This window comes from Podarcis filfolensis (genome assembly GCF_964270895.1).
Source record: "Podarcis filfolensis genome assembly, chromosome: 5".
Lineage (NCBI taxonomy): Eukaryota > Metazoa > Chordata > Lepidosauria > Squamata > Lacertidae > Podarcis > Podarcis filfolensis.
Genome location: NC_139608.1, coordinates 10,915,601 through 10,933,418, shown reverse-complemented (window position 1 = coordinate 10,933,418; position 17,818 = coordinate 10,915,601). Strand labels below are relative to the sequence as shown.

The 17,818-nt window shown below is 46.9% G+C and overlaps 1 protein-coding gene across 7 annotated transcripts in view; it reads left to right on the top strand.

The window, feature by feature from the left end:
* The window catches only part of KCNMB2 (potassium calcium-activated channel subfamily M regulatory beta subunit 2), a 311,462-nt gene that overhangs the window by 277,536 nt on the left and 16,108 nt on the right, over positions 1–17,818 (top strand). For 5 of the 7 annotated variants that reach the window (XM_083613580.1, XM_083613578.1, XM_083613583.1 and 2 more), the window contains 2 exons: positions 8,415–8,534; positions 14,138–14,308. In XM_083613580.1, the coding sequence (XP_083469706.1) occupies positions 8,415–8,534; positions 14,138–14,308 (291 nt within the window). Of the gene's footprint in view, positions 1–294; positions 1,089–8,414; positions 8,535–14,137; positions 14,309–17,818 lie in introns of those variants that run through there. The other 2 variants (XM_083613584.1, XM_083613581.1) reach the window with 2 other exon arrangements.

The window sequence follows — 17,818 nt, the reverse complement described above, 5'->3', positions numbered from 1 at the left end:
TAATAATAATAACAACAACAACAACAACAACAACAAAACAACAACAACAACAAATAATAATAATAATAATAATAACAAATAAATAATAATAATAATAATAATAATAATAATAATAATCTGCTTCCTCCCCCATGGCCGTAAATGAGCAGATCAAATGAAATGAATTCTTACCAGTTAGTTTCTTTAATAAACACAGCGAAGACAAAAGAAAGTGTCTATCCAGAATGGCGGTGCTCCCAATTAAGGCTCACACTCCCTCTGTCCCTATTAGTCTATGTCGCTCCTGTGTTTGTAATCTGAGCTTGTACTCTCTGTGCTTTCTGTTCTGACACTTTCTGAGCTCTTCTTGACTGTGGGCTGGGCGGAGGAATGCTGTCCAGAGACTGTGAATCTGTTAACCCTCTCTCTTCCAGTGTTTCTTCTCCTAGCTGTTCCCCATCCAGTATTTCCCAGCTTCTGCCTTCTGAACTATGCCCCTCAGCAAACCATTGTTCCAAATGTATACTGTCCTCCTGCTCCTGGGAAGATTCAGGAGCAGGAGCAGGGGGAGGGAGTGGCTCCCACCATTCCTCCTCAGTGCAGCCCTCCTCAGCACGGTCCCTGACATCTGGGGAGAGTCTCAAGAGTCAGAGGGAAAGACCTAGAAGGGCACATTATATCAACAGCCTTGAGGCTCCCCGTCACTGATCCACTCTGACTGGCAATGGCTCTCCAGGGTCCCAGAGGGGGATCCTTCCCATTTCATGCTATCTGATTATGTTTTTAGTAGCAGCAAGAGGACCAAATGTGAGGTCTTCTTCGTGTAAAGCATGAACTCTGAGTGCTGGTCCTTTCCTATGCAGACAGAGAAGATAAAGAGGTCCAAACTGACTGAGCGAAGCAACCCAGGGGCTATAAGACAGATTACAAACTAGGAGCTTCTTGGGCAGAAATTTTCTGCAGATATTGGTCACTTTATCCTTCTTTGGCTGTGTGCAGATGTGAAAACGTGGAGTCCTTTTAACAAGCAAATCTAATCTTTTCCATCTAACCTTGGAAGGAGAAAGCAATCACCCCAGAAAACCTGTGGAGCGACTCTCATTCGCTGAGTAATACACTAGTGAACTATCGAATGATCTCAAGATCTCTTTCTCCTAGCTGTGCGTTGCCAAAGGCATCGATCACGCAGACATGTAAACAGGAAACTTCTGCAGCTAGGAATTGAGAGGCTGGGGTGGGTGGGAGTTAACTGGTTTTATTTCTGTTTTATCTTGTTCGGCAAGCTTGCGGGTCTTTTGGTTTCACGTGCAGTAAGTTGGGTACATATGGTGAACTTTCCCTGGGTAGGGATATAATACAGGAGATATAACAGAGGAGATATGATAGCCATCGTCAGATATCTAAAGGGCTGCCACATGGGAGATGGAGCAAGCTTGTTTTCTTATCCAGGCTAAACATACCCAATTCCCTCAACCGTTCCTCATAAGGCCTAATCATCTTGGTTGCCCTCCTTTGCGCACATTCCAACTTGGCAATATCCTTCTTAAATTGTGATGCCCAGAACTGGACACAGGACTCCAGTGTGATCTGACAAAGGCTGTGACTTCCCTTGATCGGAAGACTATACTTCTGTTAATGCATCTTAGAACATTGCTGCTGCATCACACCATTGACTCATGTTAAGCTTGTGGTCTACTAAGATCCTTAGATCCTTTTCATTTATTTCAATTATGTATTGTTTGTGGATTGAAAGCAACAATAGTGAATACCGATCATACTCACTGGATTCACATCGGATGGATACGCAAACAGCCATTTCTGCTGTTTTTGTCAGTATTCTCTGACATCCCTACCTTGGGTACATATGCTTATGCAAAGGAAAGTGTATGATAGATAGATAGATGATAGATAGATAGATAGATAGATAGATAGATAGATAGATAGATACAGTAGATGATAGATAGATATAGACAGAATGATAGATAGATGATAGATAGATGATAGATAGATAGATCGTACTTTGGTGGATAAATGTTGAGGTGCCGGTATGCATATATTGATAAAAGTGCTGTGAGTGGCAGCACAAGTGGTGGGTACTGTCACACACAAAAGCATTGTATATACACATGCACACGTATATATACAGCCACACCCCTAGGGAGAAATCATAGCACCATGGTATAGGACAAACTTTGCATACAGAAGGTCCCAGATTCATTCCTGGCAATCTGTGCTGACAGTAGTAGACTGTGCGGTGGGGGAGAGCCACCCCTGGAACCCCCAATTTCAAGTGAATTCTTCTGATTTGTTTATTCATTTTTATCTGCAAAAACAAAACAAAATTATGTGGGTTGTAGAAAATGAATTGAAGAGCCATTCCACTGAGTAGTCTATTTGCGCTAACCCCCCCGGCCTGGGAGCCAGCCCGTAAATAAGGAGACACGACAATGATGTGTGGGGTTAAATTAGGCCACAGCTTTATTGATTTCAGATGTAGGAAACCTTGGCTTAGGCATTGCACAGCATCCCTCTCAGCCCCAGGTGGGTCTGAGGGTGCGCAGGGCAGACAGGTGTTGTGAGGGAGACTGTAAAATGAGAATTTACACAGCATGCCCCGCCACTTCACCTGAGCTCGACCTTACACCGCTGCTCAGGGCCAGTGACTCCTACAATCAACCCTTTAATGGGCCCTGCAAACACCACCACATGGGGTGCATAATAATGCTACCCCCCATTCTGAAAATAGACTATATGATACTATCCACCACCAAAGTTGTAACAATTGCTACGGAGAAGGCAAAACCTGCAGACCAGAAGAAATTCCTTTAGGGATCTGGGAAACAGCAACCATTGTGCAATCGTAACAACTCCTGCGAACCTAGAAAGGAAAAGGTTAGCCTGCAAGAAAAGCACATTAAAGTTAGAGGGAGGGGTGGTGGGTGACGCTCCGAAGACCGGCCGGAGAGGTGGTCAGCTGAAGCCTTCCCTACCTGGCCCCCTGCTCCGCCCCCCAGCCAGCAGCTGGTTGGCTAGCTGTAGAGGGGATGGAGCAAATGCCAGCAAGCAAAAGGGGGCGCCACCTGGGCTAGGGAAGCCCCCGCCGGGTCGCAAACCCCACCCACCGCTTTAATGGGTGAGCAGTAATTGTATATCTCTCCTGCCCAGACCGTGACAGCAAGAATATCCCACAGAAACTTCCTTAAAGACTACAGACAGTGCAGATAACAGTTGGCTAGTCTTTATGTCATATAACATATGTGACAAGGCAATATGAAGTCTATTATAGTTCTCCCAGTAGTAAGTCAATAGGAGTGAATCTTCCTTAAATCCAGGCATCTTTCCATAATTGATTTGCGGATCATAGCTTTTGACACATCAACACTGTAGAGTTCTAGCAGGAACACATTTCAGTTTCTCCCACCGTGACCTGGGTTAAAAGGACATCTCAGCAAGCAGAGCATTTTCAATGCAGCAGGGCCTTGGGGACCCATCCGTCAGAGCCCTGACAAGCAGCGCTGATGGGGAGAGTCTGGAAATTTCAGGTGTTTGCAGTTTGTTGGAAATACATGTTGTGACTATTCCTGTTTCGTTGCACAGGTTGAACTTCAGCAGAGAAATTGCCAGATGCACCCTGGTATTTTTCTTGACGTATATAGCAATTGCGAGTCTGTGACATCACAACTGCATGGGGAAAACTTGTGGGTGTGGATGTAATTGCTGTTATTGCCTCCCGCCCCCTGCAGGCCCTGCAGCAGCTCTGCCGCCCGTGGATCGTTTGGTTCATCCCTCCTGCAACATATAGAAACAGGCTAGAGAGTTAATGATGCTAACTGAGAGCGACTGATAGGAAATAAATGCTAGCCGGTCTATCAGAGGCAGCACCATTGCCCCATGAACCTCAGTCTGCCCCGGCGACAGACAAATCGATCCATTTCCAGTTCTCTCAATTTCCCACTTCTCCGGTATTAAGTTCAGTTCTCGCACATCCATGTGAAAATTCATCAGTGTTTCAATGCAAAATTATCCCAATACCAACAAAATCCATTGGCTTCCATTTAGACCTTATATAACCCCTGTTTTTAGATAGCTGCATGGGTTGCTAGTTCCATTCCAGGCCCAATTGGAGATGTTCACATTAGGGTTTAAAACCCTAAACGACTCATGCTGCGAATATCTGAACGACCGCTTCCTTCCAACAATCTTTTCTTGGAGACAGGAGCCTGAGGAAATGGTGGCAGAAATAGGAGGCTGAACGTAGAGTCTTTGCATGTTGTTGAATTCCAGCTCCCAACATCCCTGGTCATTGGCCATGCTGGCTGAGGCATGATGGGAATTGGAGTCCAACCACATCTGGAGGTTCAGAGGTTTCCCCTTCCCATTCTTTAGGCTCAGGGAACCCACAAGCTTCTTTGCTGGCCACAGAAGGCAGAAAACAAGGGAGGTAATCCTCCACAGCTGCCAGCATTTGACCCAGGAATCCTGGGAGCTCAGCTGTGGCCATAACAACACCGTCACTGTCTCAGGCTACTTCTGAAGCTATCCATCTTTGGTCTTGAAGGGCCAGCAAGAAGGTGCTCAGTGACGACCGTGTAGAATTTATACCATACTGCTCCGGTTAAGGCCTTTTCACTTAGATCCTTCAGCTCACAGAAGCACCGAGGAGAAGGTTGCATGCGCCCGACCTTTGGGTACGGCTGTGGTGATGTCATTAGTGTTACCATTTTACAGAAGATTAGGCATGTAATTGCATGTTAAATGGCGGAGGTGGCCGCGGCTCACCCTTGCTAATGAAGCAGGCAGCATTAATGATGTCGCAGATGGACAGCTTGAAGGCACTGGGGGGGGGGGCGTGAGACATAATGAAGCCCTTCTCCTTCATAAGGGACTCTCCCTGAGCATTTGCTGTCATTGCCCCTTACTTGGTCACCTTGCTACAACATTGCATTGCGCTAAGTAGGAGCACAAGGCAATCTCTCATAGATACTGAACAGCGTTCCAGAGAAACAATTTGGAGTGGGGATCCAAGAGTCATGGGAACTGCTTTTCCTCTGGAAACTCTATGCATATCAAACCAAGGCTAGTACTCCATCATCTTCAGAGCCTATACAGTTTAGGTCCAAGCTATCTGACAGACCAGTTTCCCTCATACAAAGCTGCCTAGGTTTTGAGATCTTCAGATGAGGCCCTTCTCTCAATCCTGCCACCCTCGAAGGCATGCTAGGTGGGGATGCAGAACAGGGCCTTCTTGGTGGCTGCTCCCAGGCTTTGGAACTCCCTAGAGAAGTTAGATTGGCTTCCTCCTTGTTGTGCTTCCGCTGGCAGGTAAAGGCATTCTTATTCCAACAGGCTTTTGGGAACTGACTGCTTTCAATGAAAGGGTGCTTTTATTGTAATTATCTGTATGTTTTTAATAGATTTTAGATAGAAATGGATAGAAGATAGATAGATAGATAGATAGATAGATAGATAGATAGATAGATGATAGATAGATAGATAGATAGATAGATAGATAGATAGATAGAGATAAAGATAGATAGATAGATGATTGATAGATAGATAGATAGAGATAAAGATAGATAGATGATAGATAGATAGATCGATAGATAGATGATAGATGATAGATGATAGATGATAGATGATAGATGATAGATGATAGATGATAGATGATAGATGATAGATGATAGATAGATAGATAGATGATAGATAGAGATAAAGAAAGATAGATAGATAGATAGATAGATAGATGATAGATAGATAGATAGATAGATAGATAGATAGATAGATGATTGATAGATAGATACATAGATGATAGATAGATGATAGATAGATAGATAGTTTTAATGTTTATGTTTAATTGTTTAAAATGATTGTTTCTTCTATATTTTTAGCTGTTCTTCCTATTTTATTGAGCCTGTCGGGGGAAAAGGTGGTGAATAAACAAAAAAGATATAATAATACTAATAATCAGGCATGGCCTGATTTTCACATCCTCTGGAAAAAAAACCTTACAGTGCAGCACTTTGGATCTCAGCAGGACCTGACATTTCAAATTCATCTGAAGCACAGCTTTCTCTAATACTGTAGTGTGGAGCCACCTCTCTCATCACAGACATGTGTCCTGGAATTATTCTGGGAACTCTTGGAGCCTTTGTTGTGAGGCCAGAGCTCTTTGTGATCATTTGCGCAGCCTGTGTGTGAACCTGTGAACAAGCCTAGACGGCGTGAAAGGAAACAGATCAGCTTTGGGAGACGGGGGTTGTTCGTGGAAATTGCTGGTTTGGTGGTGGAAGGACTCACAGAAGCCTCAGCTTCCAGAGGGGGTGGATTTGCGCTTGGCAGACACCAAGTGGGAGGTTGTACAAGGTGCTGGGAGGGGAGGGGACATGAAAGAAGCACAAAGCAGAGAGTGGGAGAGAGAGAGAGACTATCATGAGAAAAGAGGGGAGTGAGAGCAGAATAGGGATGGGGATTAATTGAAGCCAAGCCCAGGCAGAGGGGAAACGGTCCTTCTGTTGCTAAGATGGTGGTGATACTGCATACCAAACATAAGAAAGGTGTAGCTGGACCAGACCACAGTGCATCCAGTCCAGCAAGCCATTATCAATGGCAGCCAGCCTGATGCGTGTGAGTTGCTTAGAAGCAGGGCATCATGAACAACACAATAGCCTGGTTGGCTTTACAGAGGACAGCCCTGTGTTTGAAGGGCTCTCGGGATGTCAGCCCTCTGTTTGAAGAACTTCTCTGTTTATAGTTGGGATGGCCACATCTTAGCCACCCTGGATCCCCAGCCCTATGGGGAAAGGGGATGTGGGCATAAGAGAGAAGGATATTCCTCTCTTCTACTCTCCCTTTCCCCATTTGACGTACTCGTCACCACCAGGTAAGAGATTAATTATTTGCCAGTCTGCCAGACCCCCAAGTGTTCCCTATTTTCCAGGAACAGACCCAGATTGATGGAAGCTTCCCCAGTTTCTGGTTTTATCCCAGAATGCCCCACTTTTCCTTAGGACGTTCCTCTTTTCATTGGAAAAATGTGGAAGGGTATGGGGTTATCCACCACCACCACCCCCCAGTCATCTGAAGGCAGCCCTGTATAGGGAAGGGGTTTTTTTTAATGTTTTATTATGTTTTCATATATGTCGGAAGCTGCCCAAAGTGGCTCAGACAACCCAGTCAGATGGTCGGGGTATAAATAATAAAATTTTTGTTATTGTTATGAAAAAGGACGTCCCTATTTTCATTGCAGAAATGTTGGAGGGCATGGAGATGTGGCTAGGGAATAGCAAAGAACTTGAAAGGAAACAGTGTTAATAATAATAATAATAATAATAATAATAATAATAATAATAATAATAATTTATTTATACCCCGACCATCTGGCTGGGTTTCCCCAGCCACTCTGGGCGGCTTCCAACAAATATTAAAATACAGTAATGCATCAAACATCAAAAGCTTCCCTAAGCAGGGCTGCCTTCAGATGTCTTCTAAAAGTCTGGTAGTTGTTGTTCTCTTTGACATTTGGTGGGAGGGCGTTCCGCAGGGCCGGTGCCACTACCGAGAAGGCCCTCTGCCTGGTTCCCTGTAACCTCACTTCTTGCAGTGAGGGAACTGACAGAAGGCCCTCGGAGCTGGACCTCAGTGTCCTGGCTTAACAATGGGGGTGGAGACACTCCTTCAGATAAACTGGACCAAGGCAGTTTAGGGCTTTAAAGGTCAGCACCAACACTTTGAATTGTGCTCGGAAACATTCACCTTGCAGGCTTCTAAGAAAAAAAATTCCCCTTTTGGTAGTCATGGAGCACTTGTCAAAATTGCTGTGACCTCCCTCCTCCACCAAACCGCTGCCAATCAGAGGATCATCATCCAGGAGATGGACTTTAACCACAACTTAAGCATCACCGCAGCTTTGGCAACAGATCAGTGCATTCAGAATACACAGCGGATCCAGCATAATTGTTGTAACTCTTTCGGTTGCTTAGAGCAAATGTACAAACAGAGGCTCCCATCAGAAAGCAACAGGGAGCAGGCAAGGCTTGCAGAGGCAGCCAGGAGAAGTGAAACATTCAGGGGCCGTATTTAACCATGACAGGGTTTACTATACAAATTATTTCTCTTTTTTCAAGCCACACTTGAGAAGGCGTCAGAATGAGGTGCTGTTAAGTCTGATAGAAGTTGGAGGGGAAAGAAAGATCCAGGAGAAGAAGGAGAAGATAATAATTTAATGTCACTTGAACCTGCTGGATGGAAGGGGAAATAGAAAGTTCATCCCTGGTATTTCGCACATTACCTGGAATCACCTAAAAGCCATTTGACACGGAGCAGGGCCTGCAAACATTGGACAATCCAACCAGGATTTGCAGCTTGGGTTTGAGGGATGTGATGGGGCCCATCAGGGTCTCAGCACATGGTGATGGTGGCTGTCTGTTGCTTCCTAGGTCCTACCACCATCCCTCCAGGACCTCCACAGTAAGGAGAGGCAGCGGAGACCAATCCTCTAAGATGTTCATTTGGACCAGTGGGAGGAGCTCCACGTCGTACAGACACGACGAAAGAAGGTACGTGGCGTCTGTAGGCTGCTTTGAAACGTAGGATTGCCTTCCTTTAAGCCCACTTGAAGCCCAAAAGGTGGATGAGAGGAGAATGAAGATGTGAACACATCGTACATTTAAGCATACACACACACACCCAAAAAGAATCCTGGGAACTAGTTTGTTTAGGGTGCTGGAAATTCTTTGGGGTGCTTTTGAGTAGGTCAGTTTATATATATGCTTCAAAATGTGTTTTAAATGAATGGTGCCCACGCAGCCTTATGCTGGTATTTTCCTCCTTAGCTTGTGCAAGTGTCAGTCTAAAGCACCTATTGGCTAGTGCTGGTGACGTCACCAGCCTTCCTCTGTTCCACACTCTTTTAAAAAGTTCTTTTTAAAAAGTTTTGAATTTCTGCTGCCTTTTTAAAAAAAGAGAGAGAACATTCCTGCCATATCACTACTTTAAAAAAAAGTTTAACAGATCTGCTTCTCCACTGCCATTCAGAACTGCCCCATCCGTTCAGAGACGTTTTGTCCTTGTCGTGGGGAGATACTTTTGTGGGGTTTTGGTAGAAGGAGGATGTTCTGTGAAATGCTCTCCCCTCCCCCAACACCGAGCACATCTCTGCCACAATCCGCCAGTGCGCAATTCGGATGGTACCAGTACAGTAATTTATCACAGAGCTAACTCAAAGTGGGCCTTGCTCTCACTGAACCTCAGGCTCAGGGGGGAAATGTGAAACAAACACACACACATCCAGGCCACATTCCCTCCCAAGCCATGTTCCTGGCCAGCCTGGTTTTGTAGCCTCCAAGAGTGTTTCTACCTGGCTGGAATGCAACCTTGAACTCCGATAATGCTGCTTCCTTTCACTGGCGGAGGAAGAGGAGTGTGGGGGAAGCGCACCGCCCCCGGCAGCGCAATCCCGGTGGGGTGCCATCGTGGCTCCCCCCCCCCTGCCTGTGCTGGGTGCCACGCCTCTGCGGGTGGTACACCACACCCCCAGGACACACACCTTCCCTGCCCCCACCTGCTCTCCGCCCCCTCCCCCCAGTGCCAGAGCATGAAGCTCCACCGCTGCTTCCTTGCCCAAATGAAGGATACAGAAGGGTGCATGAGTGTGTGTACAAATTAGCCCTAACGGTCAAAGGTAAAATTTGCATTCATTGCTCCACCCACTTTTGCCTGTGGCCCCTCCCACCACTGGTATGTGGCCCCCAGAAAGCAAAGCGGCCCTCGAATTCGCTTTACCTGCTTTATGCAGACACCACCCCTCTCTCCTCTATCCTCTGGCACACCAGGAGGGCTAGGTGGGCAAGTGACGTGAATCTTTCATTGCTTATCAGGTTTTGGGGACACTCTGAAGCAGCGAGAATCTCACTGCATGAAACAAGGGGCTGCTTCTTTCTATTCCCCCTTGTCAGAGGGCAGGCGCGCCAAGTTGGGCCCAGCATTGGGGTGGCCCGTCGCATGTGCATGACATCACAAGTGCGACATGCCCCGCCCCCCAGTCTGGCCAGGCCTGCCGGGACACGCGGGCATCCCTTTGAGAATCACCAGAGCACCTTCCCGGTCGTGACGGGGAGTGTGGAGGGTGAAAATCACCCTCCACACCTCCTGCCGTCACCCAGCGTGCCAGGGCTCACCCAGTGGTGGCGGTAGTGCCAGAGGTGGCAGGGGACGGCGGCTCTGTCAATACTGGAGGGGGCTCAGCCCCCTGCATAGAAATATTGAGGGAGCCGAAGCTCTTTCCACCCCCTATAGCTGGCACCCTGTCAGAGGGTTTGGTGGTGGCCAGTAATGGGTGGGTAACAGCAAATAACTGCTGGCTACCAAGACTAAGTGTGTGGGCCCCTGTTTCCTAAGTAATGAACTATCAGCTATGGTGAGTGGCAGAAAAGTGGAGTTCCATTTCTTGCCAATAAACTCCTTAGCTTTCCTCCCACCACTCATCTATTGATGGAGCCATTCATCCATCCAGAGGCTGGAGTAAGGATTGCTTTCTTCTTCACCCAACCACATGCTGCATTTAGGGTAGCGAGGACACCTGAGTGGGGGGAGATCAAGGGCAAGACCCGCACCTGGTGTCTTTCAGCTTTGGAAAATAAGTTTGCTTCTTCCTGCATTGGCTTCATCCACACAGCCTCAGGCTGGGCTTTCTTGTTGGTCACACAAGAGCACAACACAAAGCTACAGTGGAACCTCGAGTTGCGAACGTGATCCATGCGGGAGGCACGTTCGCAACCTACAGCGTTCGCAAACCACAGTGCTGCGTCTGCGCATGCACGTGACGCAATTTGGTGTTTCTGCGCATGCGCCGAAACCCAGAAGTAACCCATTCCGGTACTTCCAGGTTTCGGCGCGTCCGTAGCCTGAAAACGCGTAACCCAAAGCTTCTGTAACCCGAGGTACCACTGCATATTGAATCCTATCTGATGGCCCAGCAGTGTCCTCAGGGGCGTTTGCCAACTAAATTACATATAAAAATGGATTTAATCGCACAGCAATAAAGTCAAACAGATAATAAAACAGCTACATCCAGTAAAAGGCAGCTTGCAAACAGCAGACATACGCAGTCACTATCACCGCCCACTTTGGGACATAACCAGGTCATAGAACCAACCTTCTAAATGTCAAAAGGTAACAAGCCAGGCAAATCTCCCTAAGGAACAAAACTGGCAAGCAGGGAGTCAGTGCTGAAAAGGTCCTGCTCCTCCTAACTATTATCTTCATTTGGCTGTTGCCCTCAGAACAAGGGCTCATCAGGTGACTTAATTACCGTATTTTTTGTTCCATAGGACGCACATTTTCCCCTCCAAAAATTAAGGGGAAATGTGTGTGCATCCTATAGAGCGAATGCAGGCTGCGCCGCTAAGCCCAAAGCCAGAACAGGAAGACGGAGCACTGCGGAGCGCTCCGTCTCGCTGTTCTAGCTTGGGGATGGCTGCGCGCACAGCCTCTCCAGGGCAGCGGGGTGCCTTCACCCCGCTGTCCTGCAGAAGCTAGCAAGGCTGTTCCCAAGCCAGAACAGCGAGACGGAGGGCTCTGTCTCGCTGTTCTAGCTTTGGGACGGCTGCGCGCACAGCCTCCCCAGGGCAGCGGGGTGTCGTCACCCCGCTGTCCTGCAGAAGCTAGCAAGGCTGTTCCCAAGCCAGAACAGCAAGACGGAGTGCTCTGTCTCGCTGCTCTAGCTTGGGGACGGCTGCGCGCACAGCCTCCCCAGGGCAGCGGGGCGTTGCGCTCCAAAGGCTTCAGGGATCTTTGAGGCTGGCGGTGGGGGAAAGCAGCACTTCCCCCCACCACCAGCCCCACAAGCTCTGGTGAATGTACCTTGAACGCACCTTGTTTTAGAGCGGGAGAACAAGAAAAAAAAATTTTCCCTGTTCTCCCCCTCCTATGGTCCGGTGCGTCCTATGGAGCGAAAAATACGATATACAGGGATATTACTACTCTGAGGAGGAGGTAGAGGATAGTAGGCCTCAAATCTCATAGTCAAGAACCACTGTTCCCGCTATGCCTGCTATTCGTCTCCCTGGCTGGCCAAATTTTATGTTTTGGTCAAGGGGCCAGGTTTGGGTGAAGGGCTGCCAGTTGCTGACCCTCAGGCTTTGCCTTTAAGGTGTTTTGCAACCAATTAATAGGTTTCCGGTTGAGAGTACTTGGTTTTCCGGAGCCAAGCAAGCCACCACAACTCTTTACACACGAGCTGGGCTTTCCATCGCCTTGTTGATGGATGCTTTCTTCTACCTACCTGCCAGTTATTCTCACTCTCTCTGTCTCTGTCTCTGTCTCTCTCTCTCTCTCTCTCTCTCTCTCTCTCTCTTTATTACTTTTTCCTCTGTGCATTTCATGGCTCATAGCCCCCTCGTAGAAAGACGCTTGCGGCCCTTTTCAATTAGCAGTCTTGTTTCTCAGCCGTCCCTTCGAATCCCGTTTACATTCCGGTGACGTTGTTGACTGACTGCACTGTGCCTGTTTTATGTCTACAGAGTGACACAAGTTATGTCGCGCGATGGGCTTAATGTTCCAGAACGGCATGACAATTGTTGCCTTTTCTGCCTGCTCTCATTTGGTAATGATGCAAATTCTCGATAGCAAGCTATCATGGTTAAATACATTTTGATAAATAGCCATAGCCGGGCAACACTTGCTTACATCACTTCACCAAAGGAAATGAAGCTCACCTTACGCAGTCTCGCATACATTGCACTAAATAATATTCTTAACCTGGTAGCCAGAGAAAGGTGCAGTCCTAAGGCTATATCCAACAGGATGAGTGGGAGGGTTAGGATCCAGTGGATCTCTGGCTATGCCCACGTCAATATCCAGCTAACGCCTCCTATCCGTGCAAGGATTCCCACTTGTACAACAGGGGTTTCCCCTGTCAAGACTCAAGGTGAGCTGAACTATGTATTATGGAGGGGGAGCTGAAATGGAGCTGACATTTTTGGCAGCATCCTTGTGTTTCTGATCAGGCTCAGAGCCACCTGATTCTTGCAAAAAATGGCGTCTCCGCGGCTCCAGGTTCAATCCCTGGAATCTCCAACTTTAAAAGGATCCTCCTGAAGTAAGTGTCAAGGGAGACCCTCTGGCTGCAAGCCTGGAGAAAATAGACAATATGGGGTTCAAAGGGTTAAGGCCACTTCCTGTGTCCCTCTTCTGTTGATTTCTTTTACGTTTGAAGCACTTTATTTTATTCTTATCATTTTATCCCTATAATTTATATATCCTGTCCTTCTAGTTCACAATATACTCAAGGCAGCTCGGAAGGATTTAACATATCATAAAATGAAATAATCAAGCAAATCCCAGGAGTAAAACAGGGATGAATAAAAAGTAGCAGTCAATTTCAAAAAGCATTATGAGCCAGAACTTTAAAAAAAAAAAATCCCACTAAAATAGAACAGTTTTCAAAGCTCACTTGCAAGTGGGCAACCATGCGGTCTGGCAGCCATTCTCTCCTGGGAGGCTGTTTCACAATCCGGGAGCCACCACCGAAAAGGCTTTGTCCCTTTTTGGTGGAGGATACACAGAGAGGTGCTTCAGTAAGATACTTAGATCGCCAACCACTGAGAGCTCAAAACCAGCACTGTGAATTGAGCAACTGGTCAAGTTGATGAAGGACCAGTGAAACATGAGCCAGTCTGTTGGCACCAGCCAACCACATTCGGCGACCACATTCTGGACAATTTGGATTTTTCAGACTATTGTTAAGGGAAGTCCCACATAAAGCACATTTCAGCAATGCAGCCAGGAAATTTGTGCAACACGAAAAGCAGGGTCCAGCTTTGAGAACTGCCATGCAGTCGCAGAACACATTTTGCAAGATACTCCCATGAGATTGCTCTAGTGTGAGTGATTTAGGCCTTTGCAACCAATCTGCAAATCATCCCTCTCTACAGCTGAAAACATTTCATCGGCAGATGTCTGTGGCACATTTCGGGTGCCGGTGATTTCTTTCCCCCCCACGACCAGGTCCGAGCAAACTGTTTGGGAAACATCAGCTGTGGAAACCTTACAAGCCTGCTCTCCCGTGAGACAGGCCCTGGCAGCGGAACTGTCAGTCCTTTTAGAGGGTTTATTGATTAAGTGTGAACTCCACATAAGAATGTATTGTTTTCAACCTCAGAAATATTTACCAAAAAATCAGGGATCATGATCTGCTGGACAAAAGGAAAACAGTCACCGCTCTCAAAGCAGGGGAGGACCGGGCCATACTGCTGGGACTGACTATGATGGTGTGTTCGATTATGATGTACTTCCTCCTGGGAATCACGCTGCTGAGGTCATACATGCAAAGGTAAATGCTTTTCCCTTCTCACACACACAGTAAAATTGTTTTGAGGGGCAGGAGCAAGGCTGAGAGGTGAACAATTGGATAAGGAGCTAGTGGAACTACTGGGTTTGTTACTAAGGGGTAATATGGGTTTGAGATGCTGTGGGGCATACCCTCCAACATTTATCCAATGAAAACAGGGACGTCCCATTCCATAATGATAATTTTACTATTTATACCCCACAAACCTTACTGGGTTGCCGCAGCCACTCTGGGCAGCTTTCAACATATATAAAAATATGATAAAACATTAAACATTTTTTAAAAAAACTTCCCTATACAGTCAAACCTAAGTTCCCGAACACCTCCGTTTTGGAACGTTACAGCTCCCAAACGCTGAAAACCTAGAAGTAACTGCTCCGGTTTTTGAACGATTTGCCGAAGCTGAAATGCTTCCGAGCTGTGTTTTTCATTTTTTCTCCATTGACTTTGCAGCCAGCCCATTGATCCTCGGTTTTTGAACTTTTCGGAAGCCTAACGGTCTTCCGGAACGGATTAAGTTCGAAAACCGAGGTTCCACTGTACAGGATTGCCTTCAGACGGCTCGGGGGTCGGATAACTCCATTCCCTACCCAACATTTCCCTAATGAAAATAGGGATGTCCTACCATACCCTCCAACATTTCTCCAATTAAAACAGGGACGTCCTAAGGAAAAGCGGGACCTTCCGGCATCAAATCAGAAACTGGGACAGCTTCTCTAAATCAGGGACGTCCCTGGAAACTAGGGACACTTGGACAGTGAAATTGGCATGTTGTGAATTTCGGGCAAATGACCATGTGAAGGACACTTGTAGAAGTGTGAGCTTTGTGGGTGCTGAAGGAGTCACACCATTCCTTCAACACTGTATAAATCATTTTATTATTATTATTATTATTATTATTATTATTATTATTTATACCCCGCTCATCTGGCTGGGCTTCCCTAGCCACTCCGGGCGGCTTCCAACAAAATATTAAAATACAGTAATCCATCAAACATTAAAACCTTCCCTAAACAGGGCTGCCTTCAGATGTCTTCTAAAAGTCTGGTAGTTGTTTTTTCCTTTGACATCTGATGGGAGGGTGTTCCACAGGGCGGGTGCCACTACTGAGAAGGCCCTCTGCCTGGTTTCCTGTAACTTGGCTTCTCACAGTGAGGGAACCACCAGAAGGCCCTCGGAGCTGGACCTCAGTGTCTGGGCAGAATGATGGGGGTGGAGACGCTCCTTCAGGTATACTGGGCCGAGGCTGTTTAGGGCTTTAAAGGTCAGCACCAACACTTTGAATTGTGCTTGGAAACATACTGGGACTATTTCCACAATAATCCTTTATTCAAACATTCTATGATTGATTGCATTGCATTGCATTGCATTTATATACACTTTTTCTGCCAAGGCACCCAAGGTGGTTTACATAAATAAATGTTATAAAATGTCAAGTTGGCCCGAAGAGGGATGAGTCCAACTGGAGAAGGCCTCTCTCACTTTCTTCTTCCTTCCCATGGGGCAGATGGTGTCAGTTGAGCGCCTATGAGCTTGAAGCATTTGCTGTGATACAGAGTTGGGAAGGTTGCCACCAAATACTTGAACCACCAAACAAGCAGGGCACTTTATTTATTGATAGTGTACAACTAAACCTAGAAGAAAGATGGCTGCCATTCTGGGGTGCACTTTTCGTATCCGGTTACACTGTGTTCCCCCTATGCAAAACGAAACATCACTTCAGTTCCTACTCTTCTCTAGAGCAGGCCTGGATCACTTAGGACCCATCTTTTAATTTACAATATAGGGTTGTGTTTTCATTTTAAAAGTGGCACAGGACACCCCTCACAGCAATGGAGACATGGGCAGAGCTTGCTACCAGAACAGTACTCAGTTCCTAGCGGAGGGATTTAGCCTCATATATTTTATCTCCTTCCTTTGTCATTGTTTAGCCTTGGATTAAGCAGCACAGCAGAGAAATGAAAAGATTTGGCAGCCTTTCCCTCACAGTATGAGGTTTCGACTAATATCCTTATCGGCTAATCTATGTCCCACTGAAGTCCATAAAACGTCGAGCGTCTATCACCGCAAAACACAGCCCTGGCCTAATTCAGCAGGGAGCGGCAGTAATAATCAGCGGCCTAGAGAAAACTATAAGCTTTCAAATGGAAGGAAAATGGAAGTTTAATTTGTAAAAAGGATCAAGCTATTTTGCAGCACTTTGAGGGGTTATTTCTTCCTTCTGGTGTAAGACTAATGCCTTCCTCCTCACAAGTGGAAATCCTGCTGATCTATGTAATAATTTTCCTCAAAGTGAGACGCTCACTACATATCCTAGCAATAATTTTGCTAGGGATGAGATCACTTGTGTGTTTTTTCTGCTTCATCTTTCCTGCAGCCCTTCTGCTTGCTTGCTCCCCATAGGCATCTTGTGTTATTGGGGTGCTGGACAAGATGGGCCAGAGACCTGACCCAGCAAGGCTTTTCTTTGATTCTTAAATTATTGGGGTTCTTTATCTTCAAAACAGACTTGGACCAGATAGGCCTTCAAATAGAGGCTGGCTTCAGTTGGAAGGCTGTCCCAGCCCTTCAGATGGAGACATGTCCTAGGACATGTTGCCATCTTCTTGAATTTATTTGACCCCCTTTTTAAAGCCCAAAACAACCCACACACACAAAACATTCTACTTCACTGGGATCTTGTCAGACTCAACTACTTTCCAGACCGTATGATGCTTTGATATTCATGGAAGAAGTCTGGAGTGACATGTGGGTTAACAACATCACCAGTGATTGCAGAGGAGTAATTTGACCTTAGCTGTAATTGGCAGGGATGTCTAATTAAGGATCCCTGAAAAGAGGGTGGTTTTGGAATTTAAATACCACTGGCTTCCTAGCCAGGTTTCTCTCTAAAGGTTTCTGAGGCACAACGGTTTCTACAGATCATTGCTGAGATGATTTAAGAAACGGTACTCAAATTATGGGGAGAAGGGAGCAGGAAGCTGTCATTTGTAACATGGCCTGCAGTTTTGGGCTACGTAAACCTGAGCAAAGGGAGACTTGCATCAGCATTAGCAGGGCTGTCTTCAGCATATGGGGTGCAGGGGTGCAAAGACCCCCACCCAGGTTGCCCAGTCCCAAGCGCGCAGGAGGGCAGAGCCAGCTGGCCACCTCAGCATCTCACTGGCTCGGTTGCCCCCGAACTCGCGGCGCAGAACACTTTATGAATTGAATCTGTTTGCATTGACCGTGGAAGCAAGGAAGCAAGTGATCAACTGGTGTGGACCAGGGACCTAATTTCTAGGCCATGGGTTGGCAAACTAAGGGCCACAGGCCGGATCAGGCCCAATTGCCTTCTGGAGCCTTCTGGGGCCCACTGCGGCTCTCCAACCGACAAGCGGGCTCTTCGCCAGACTCAACTCTCGGGCTCTGGACTCTCGGCCTGGCGCTCCTGAGATCTTGGTGCCCGGGTGCGCTGCACCCCTAGCGCCTATGGGTAAGACGGCCCTAAGC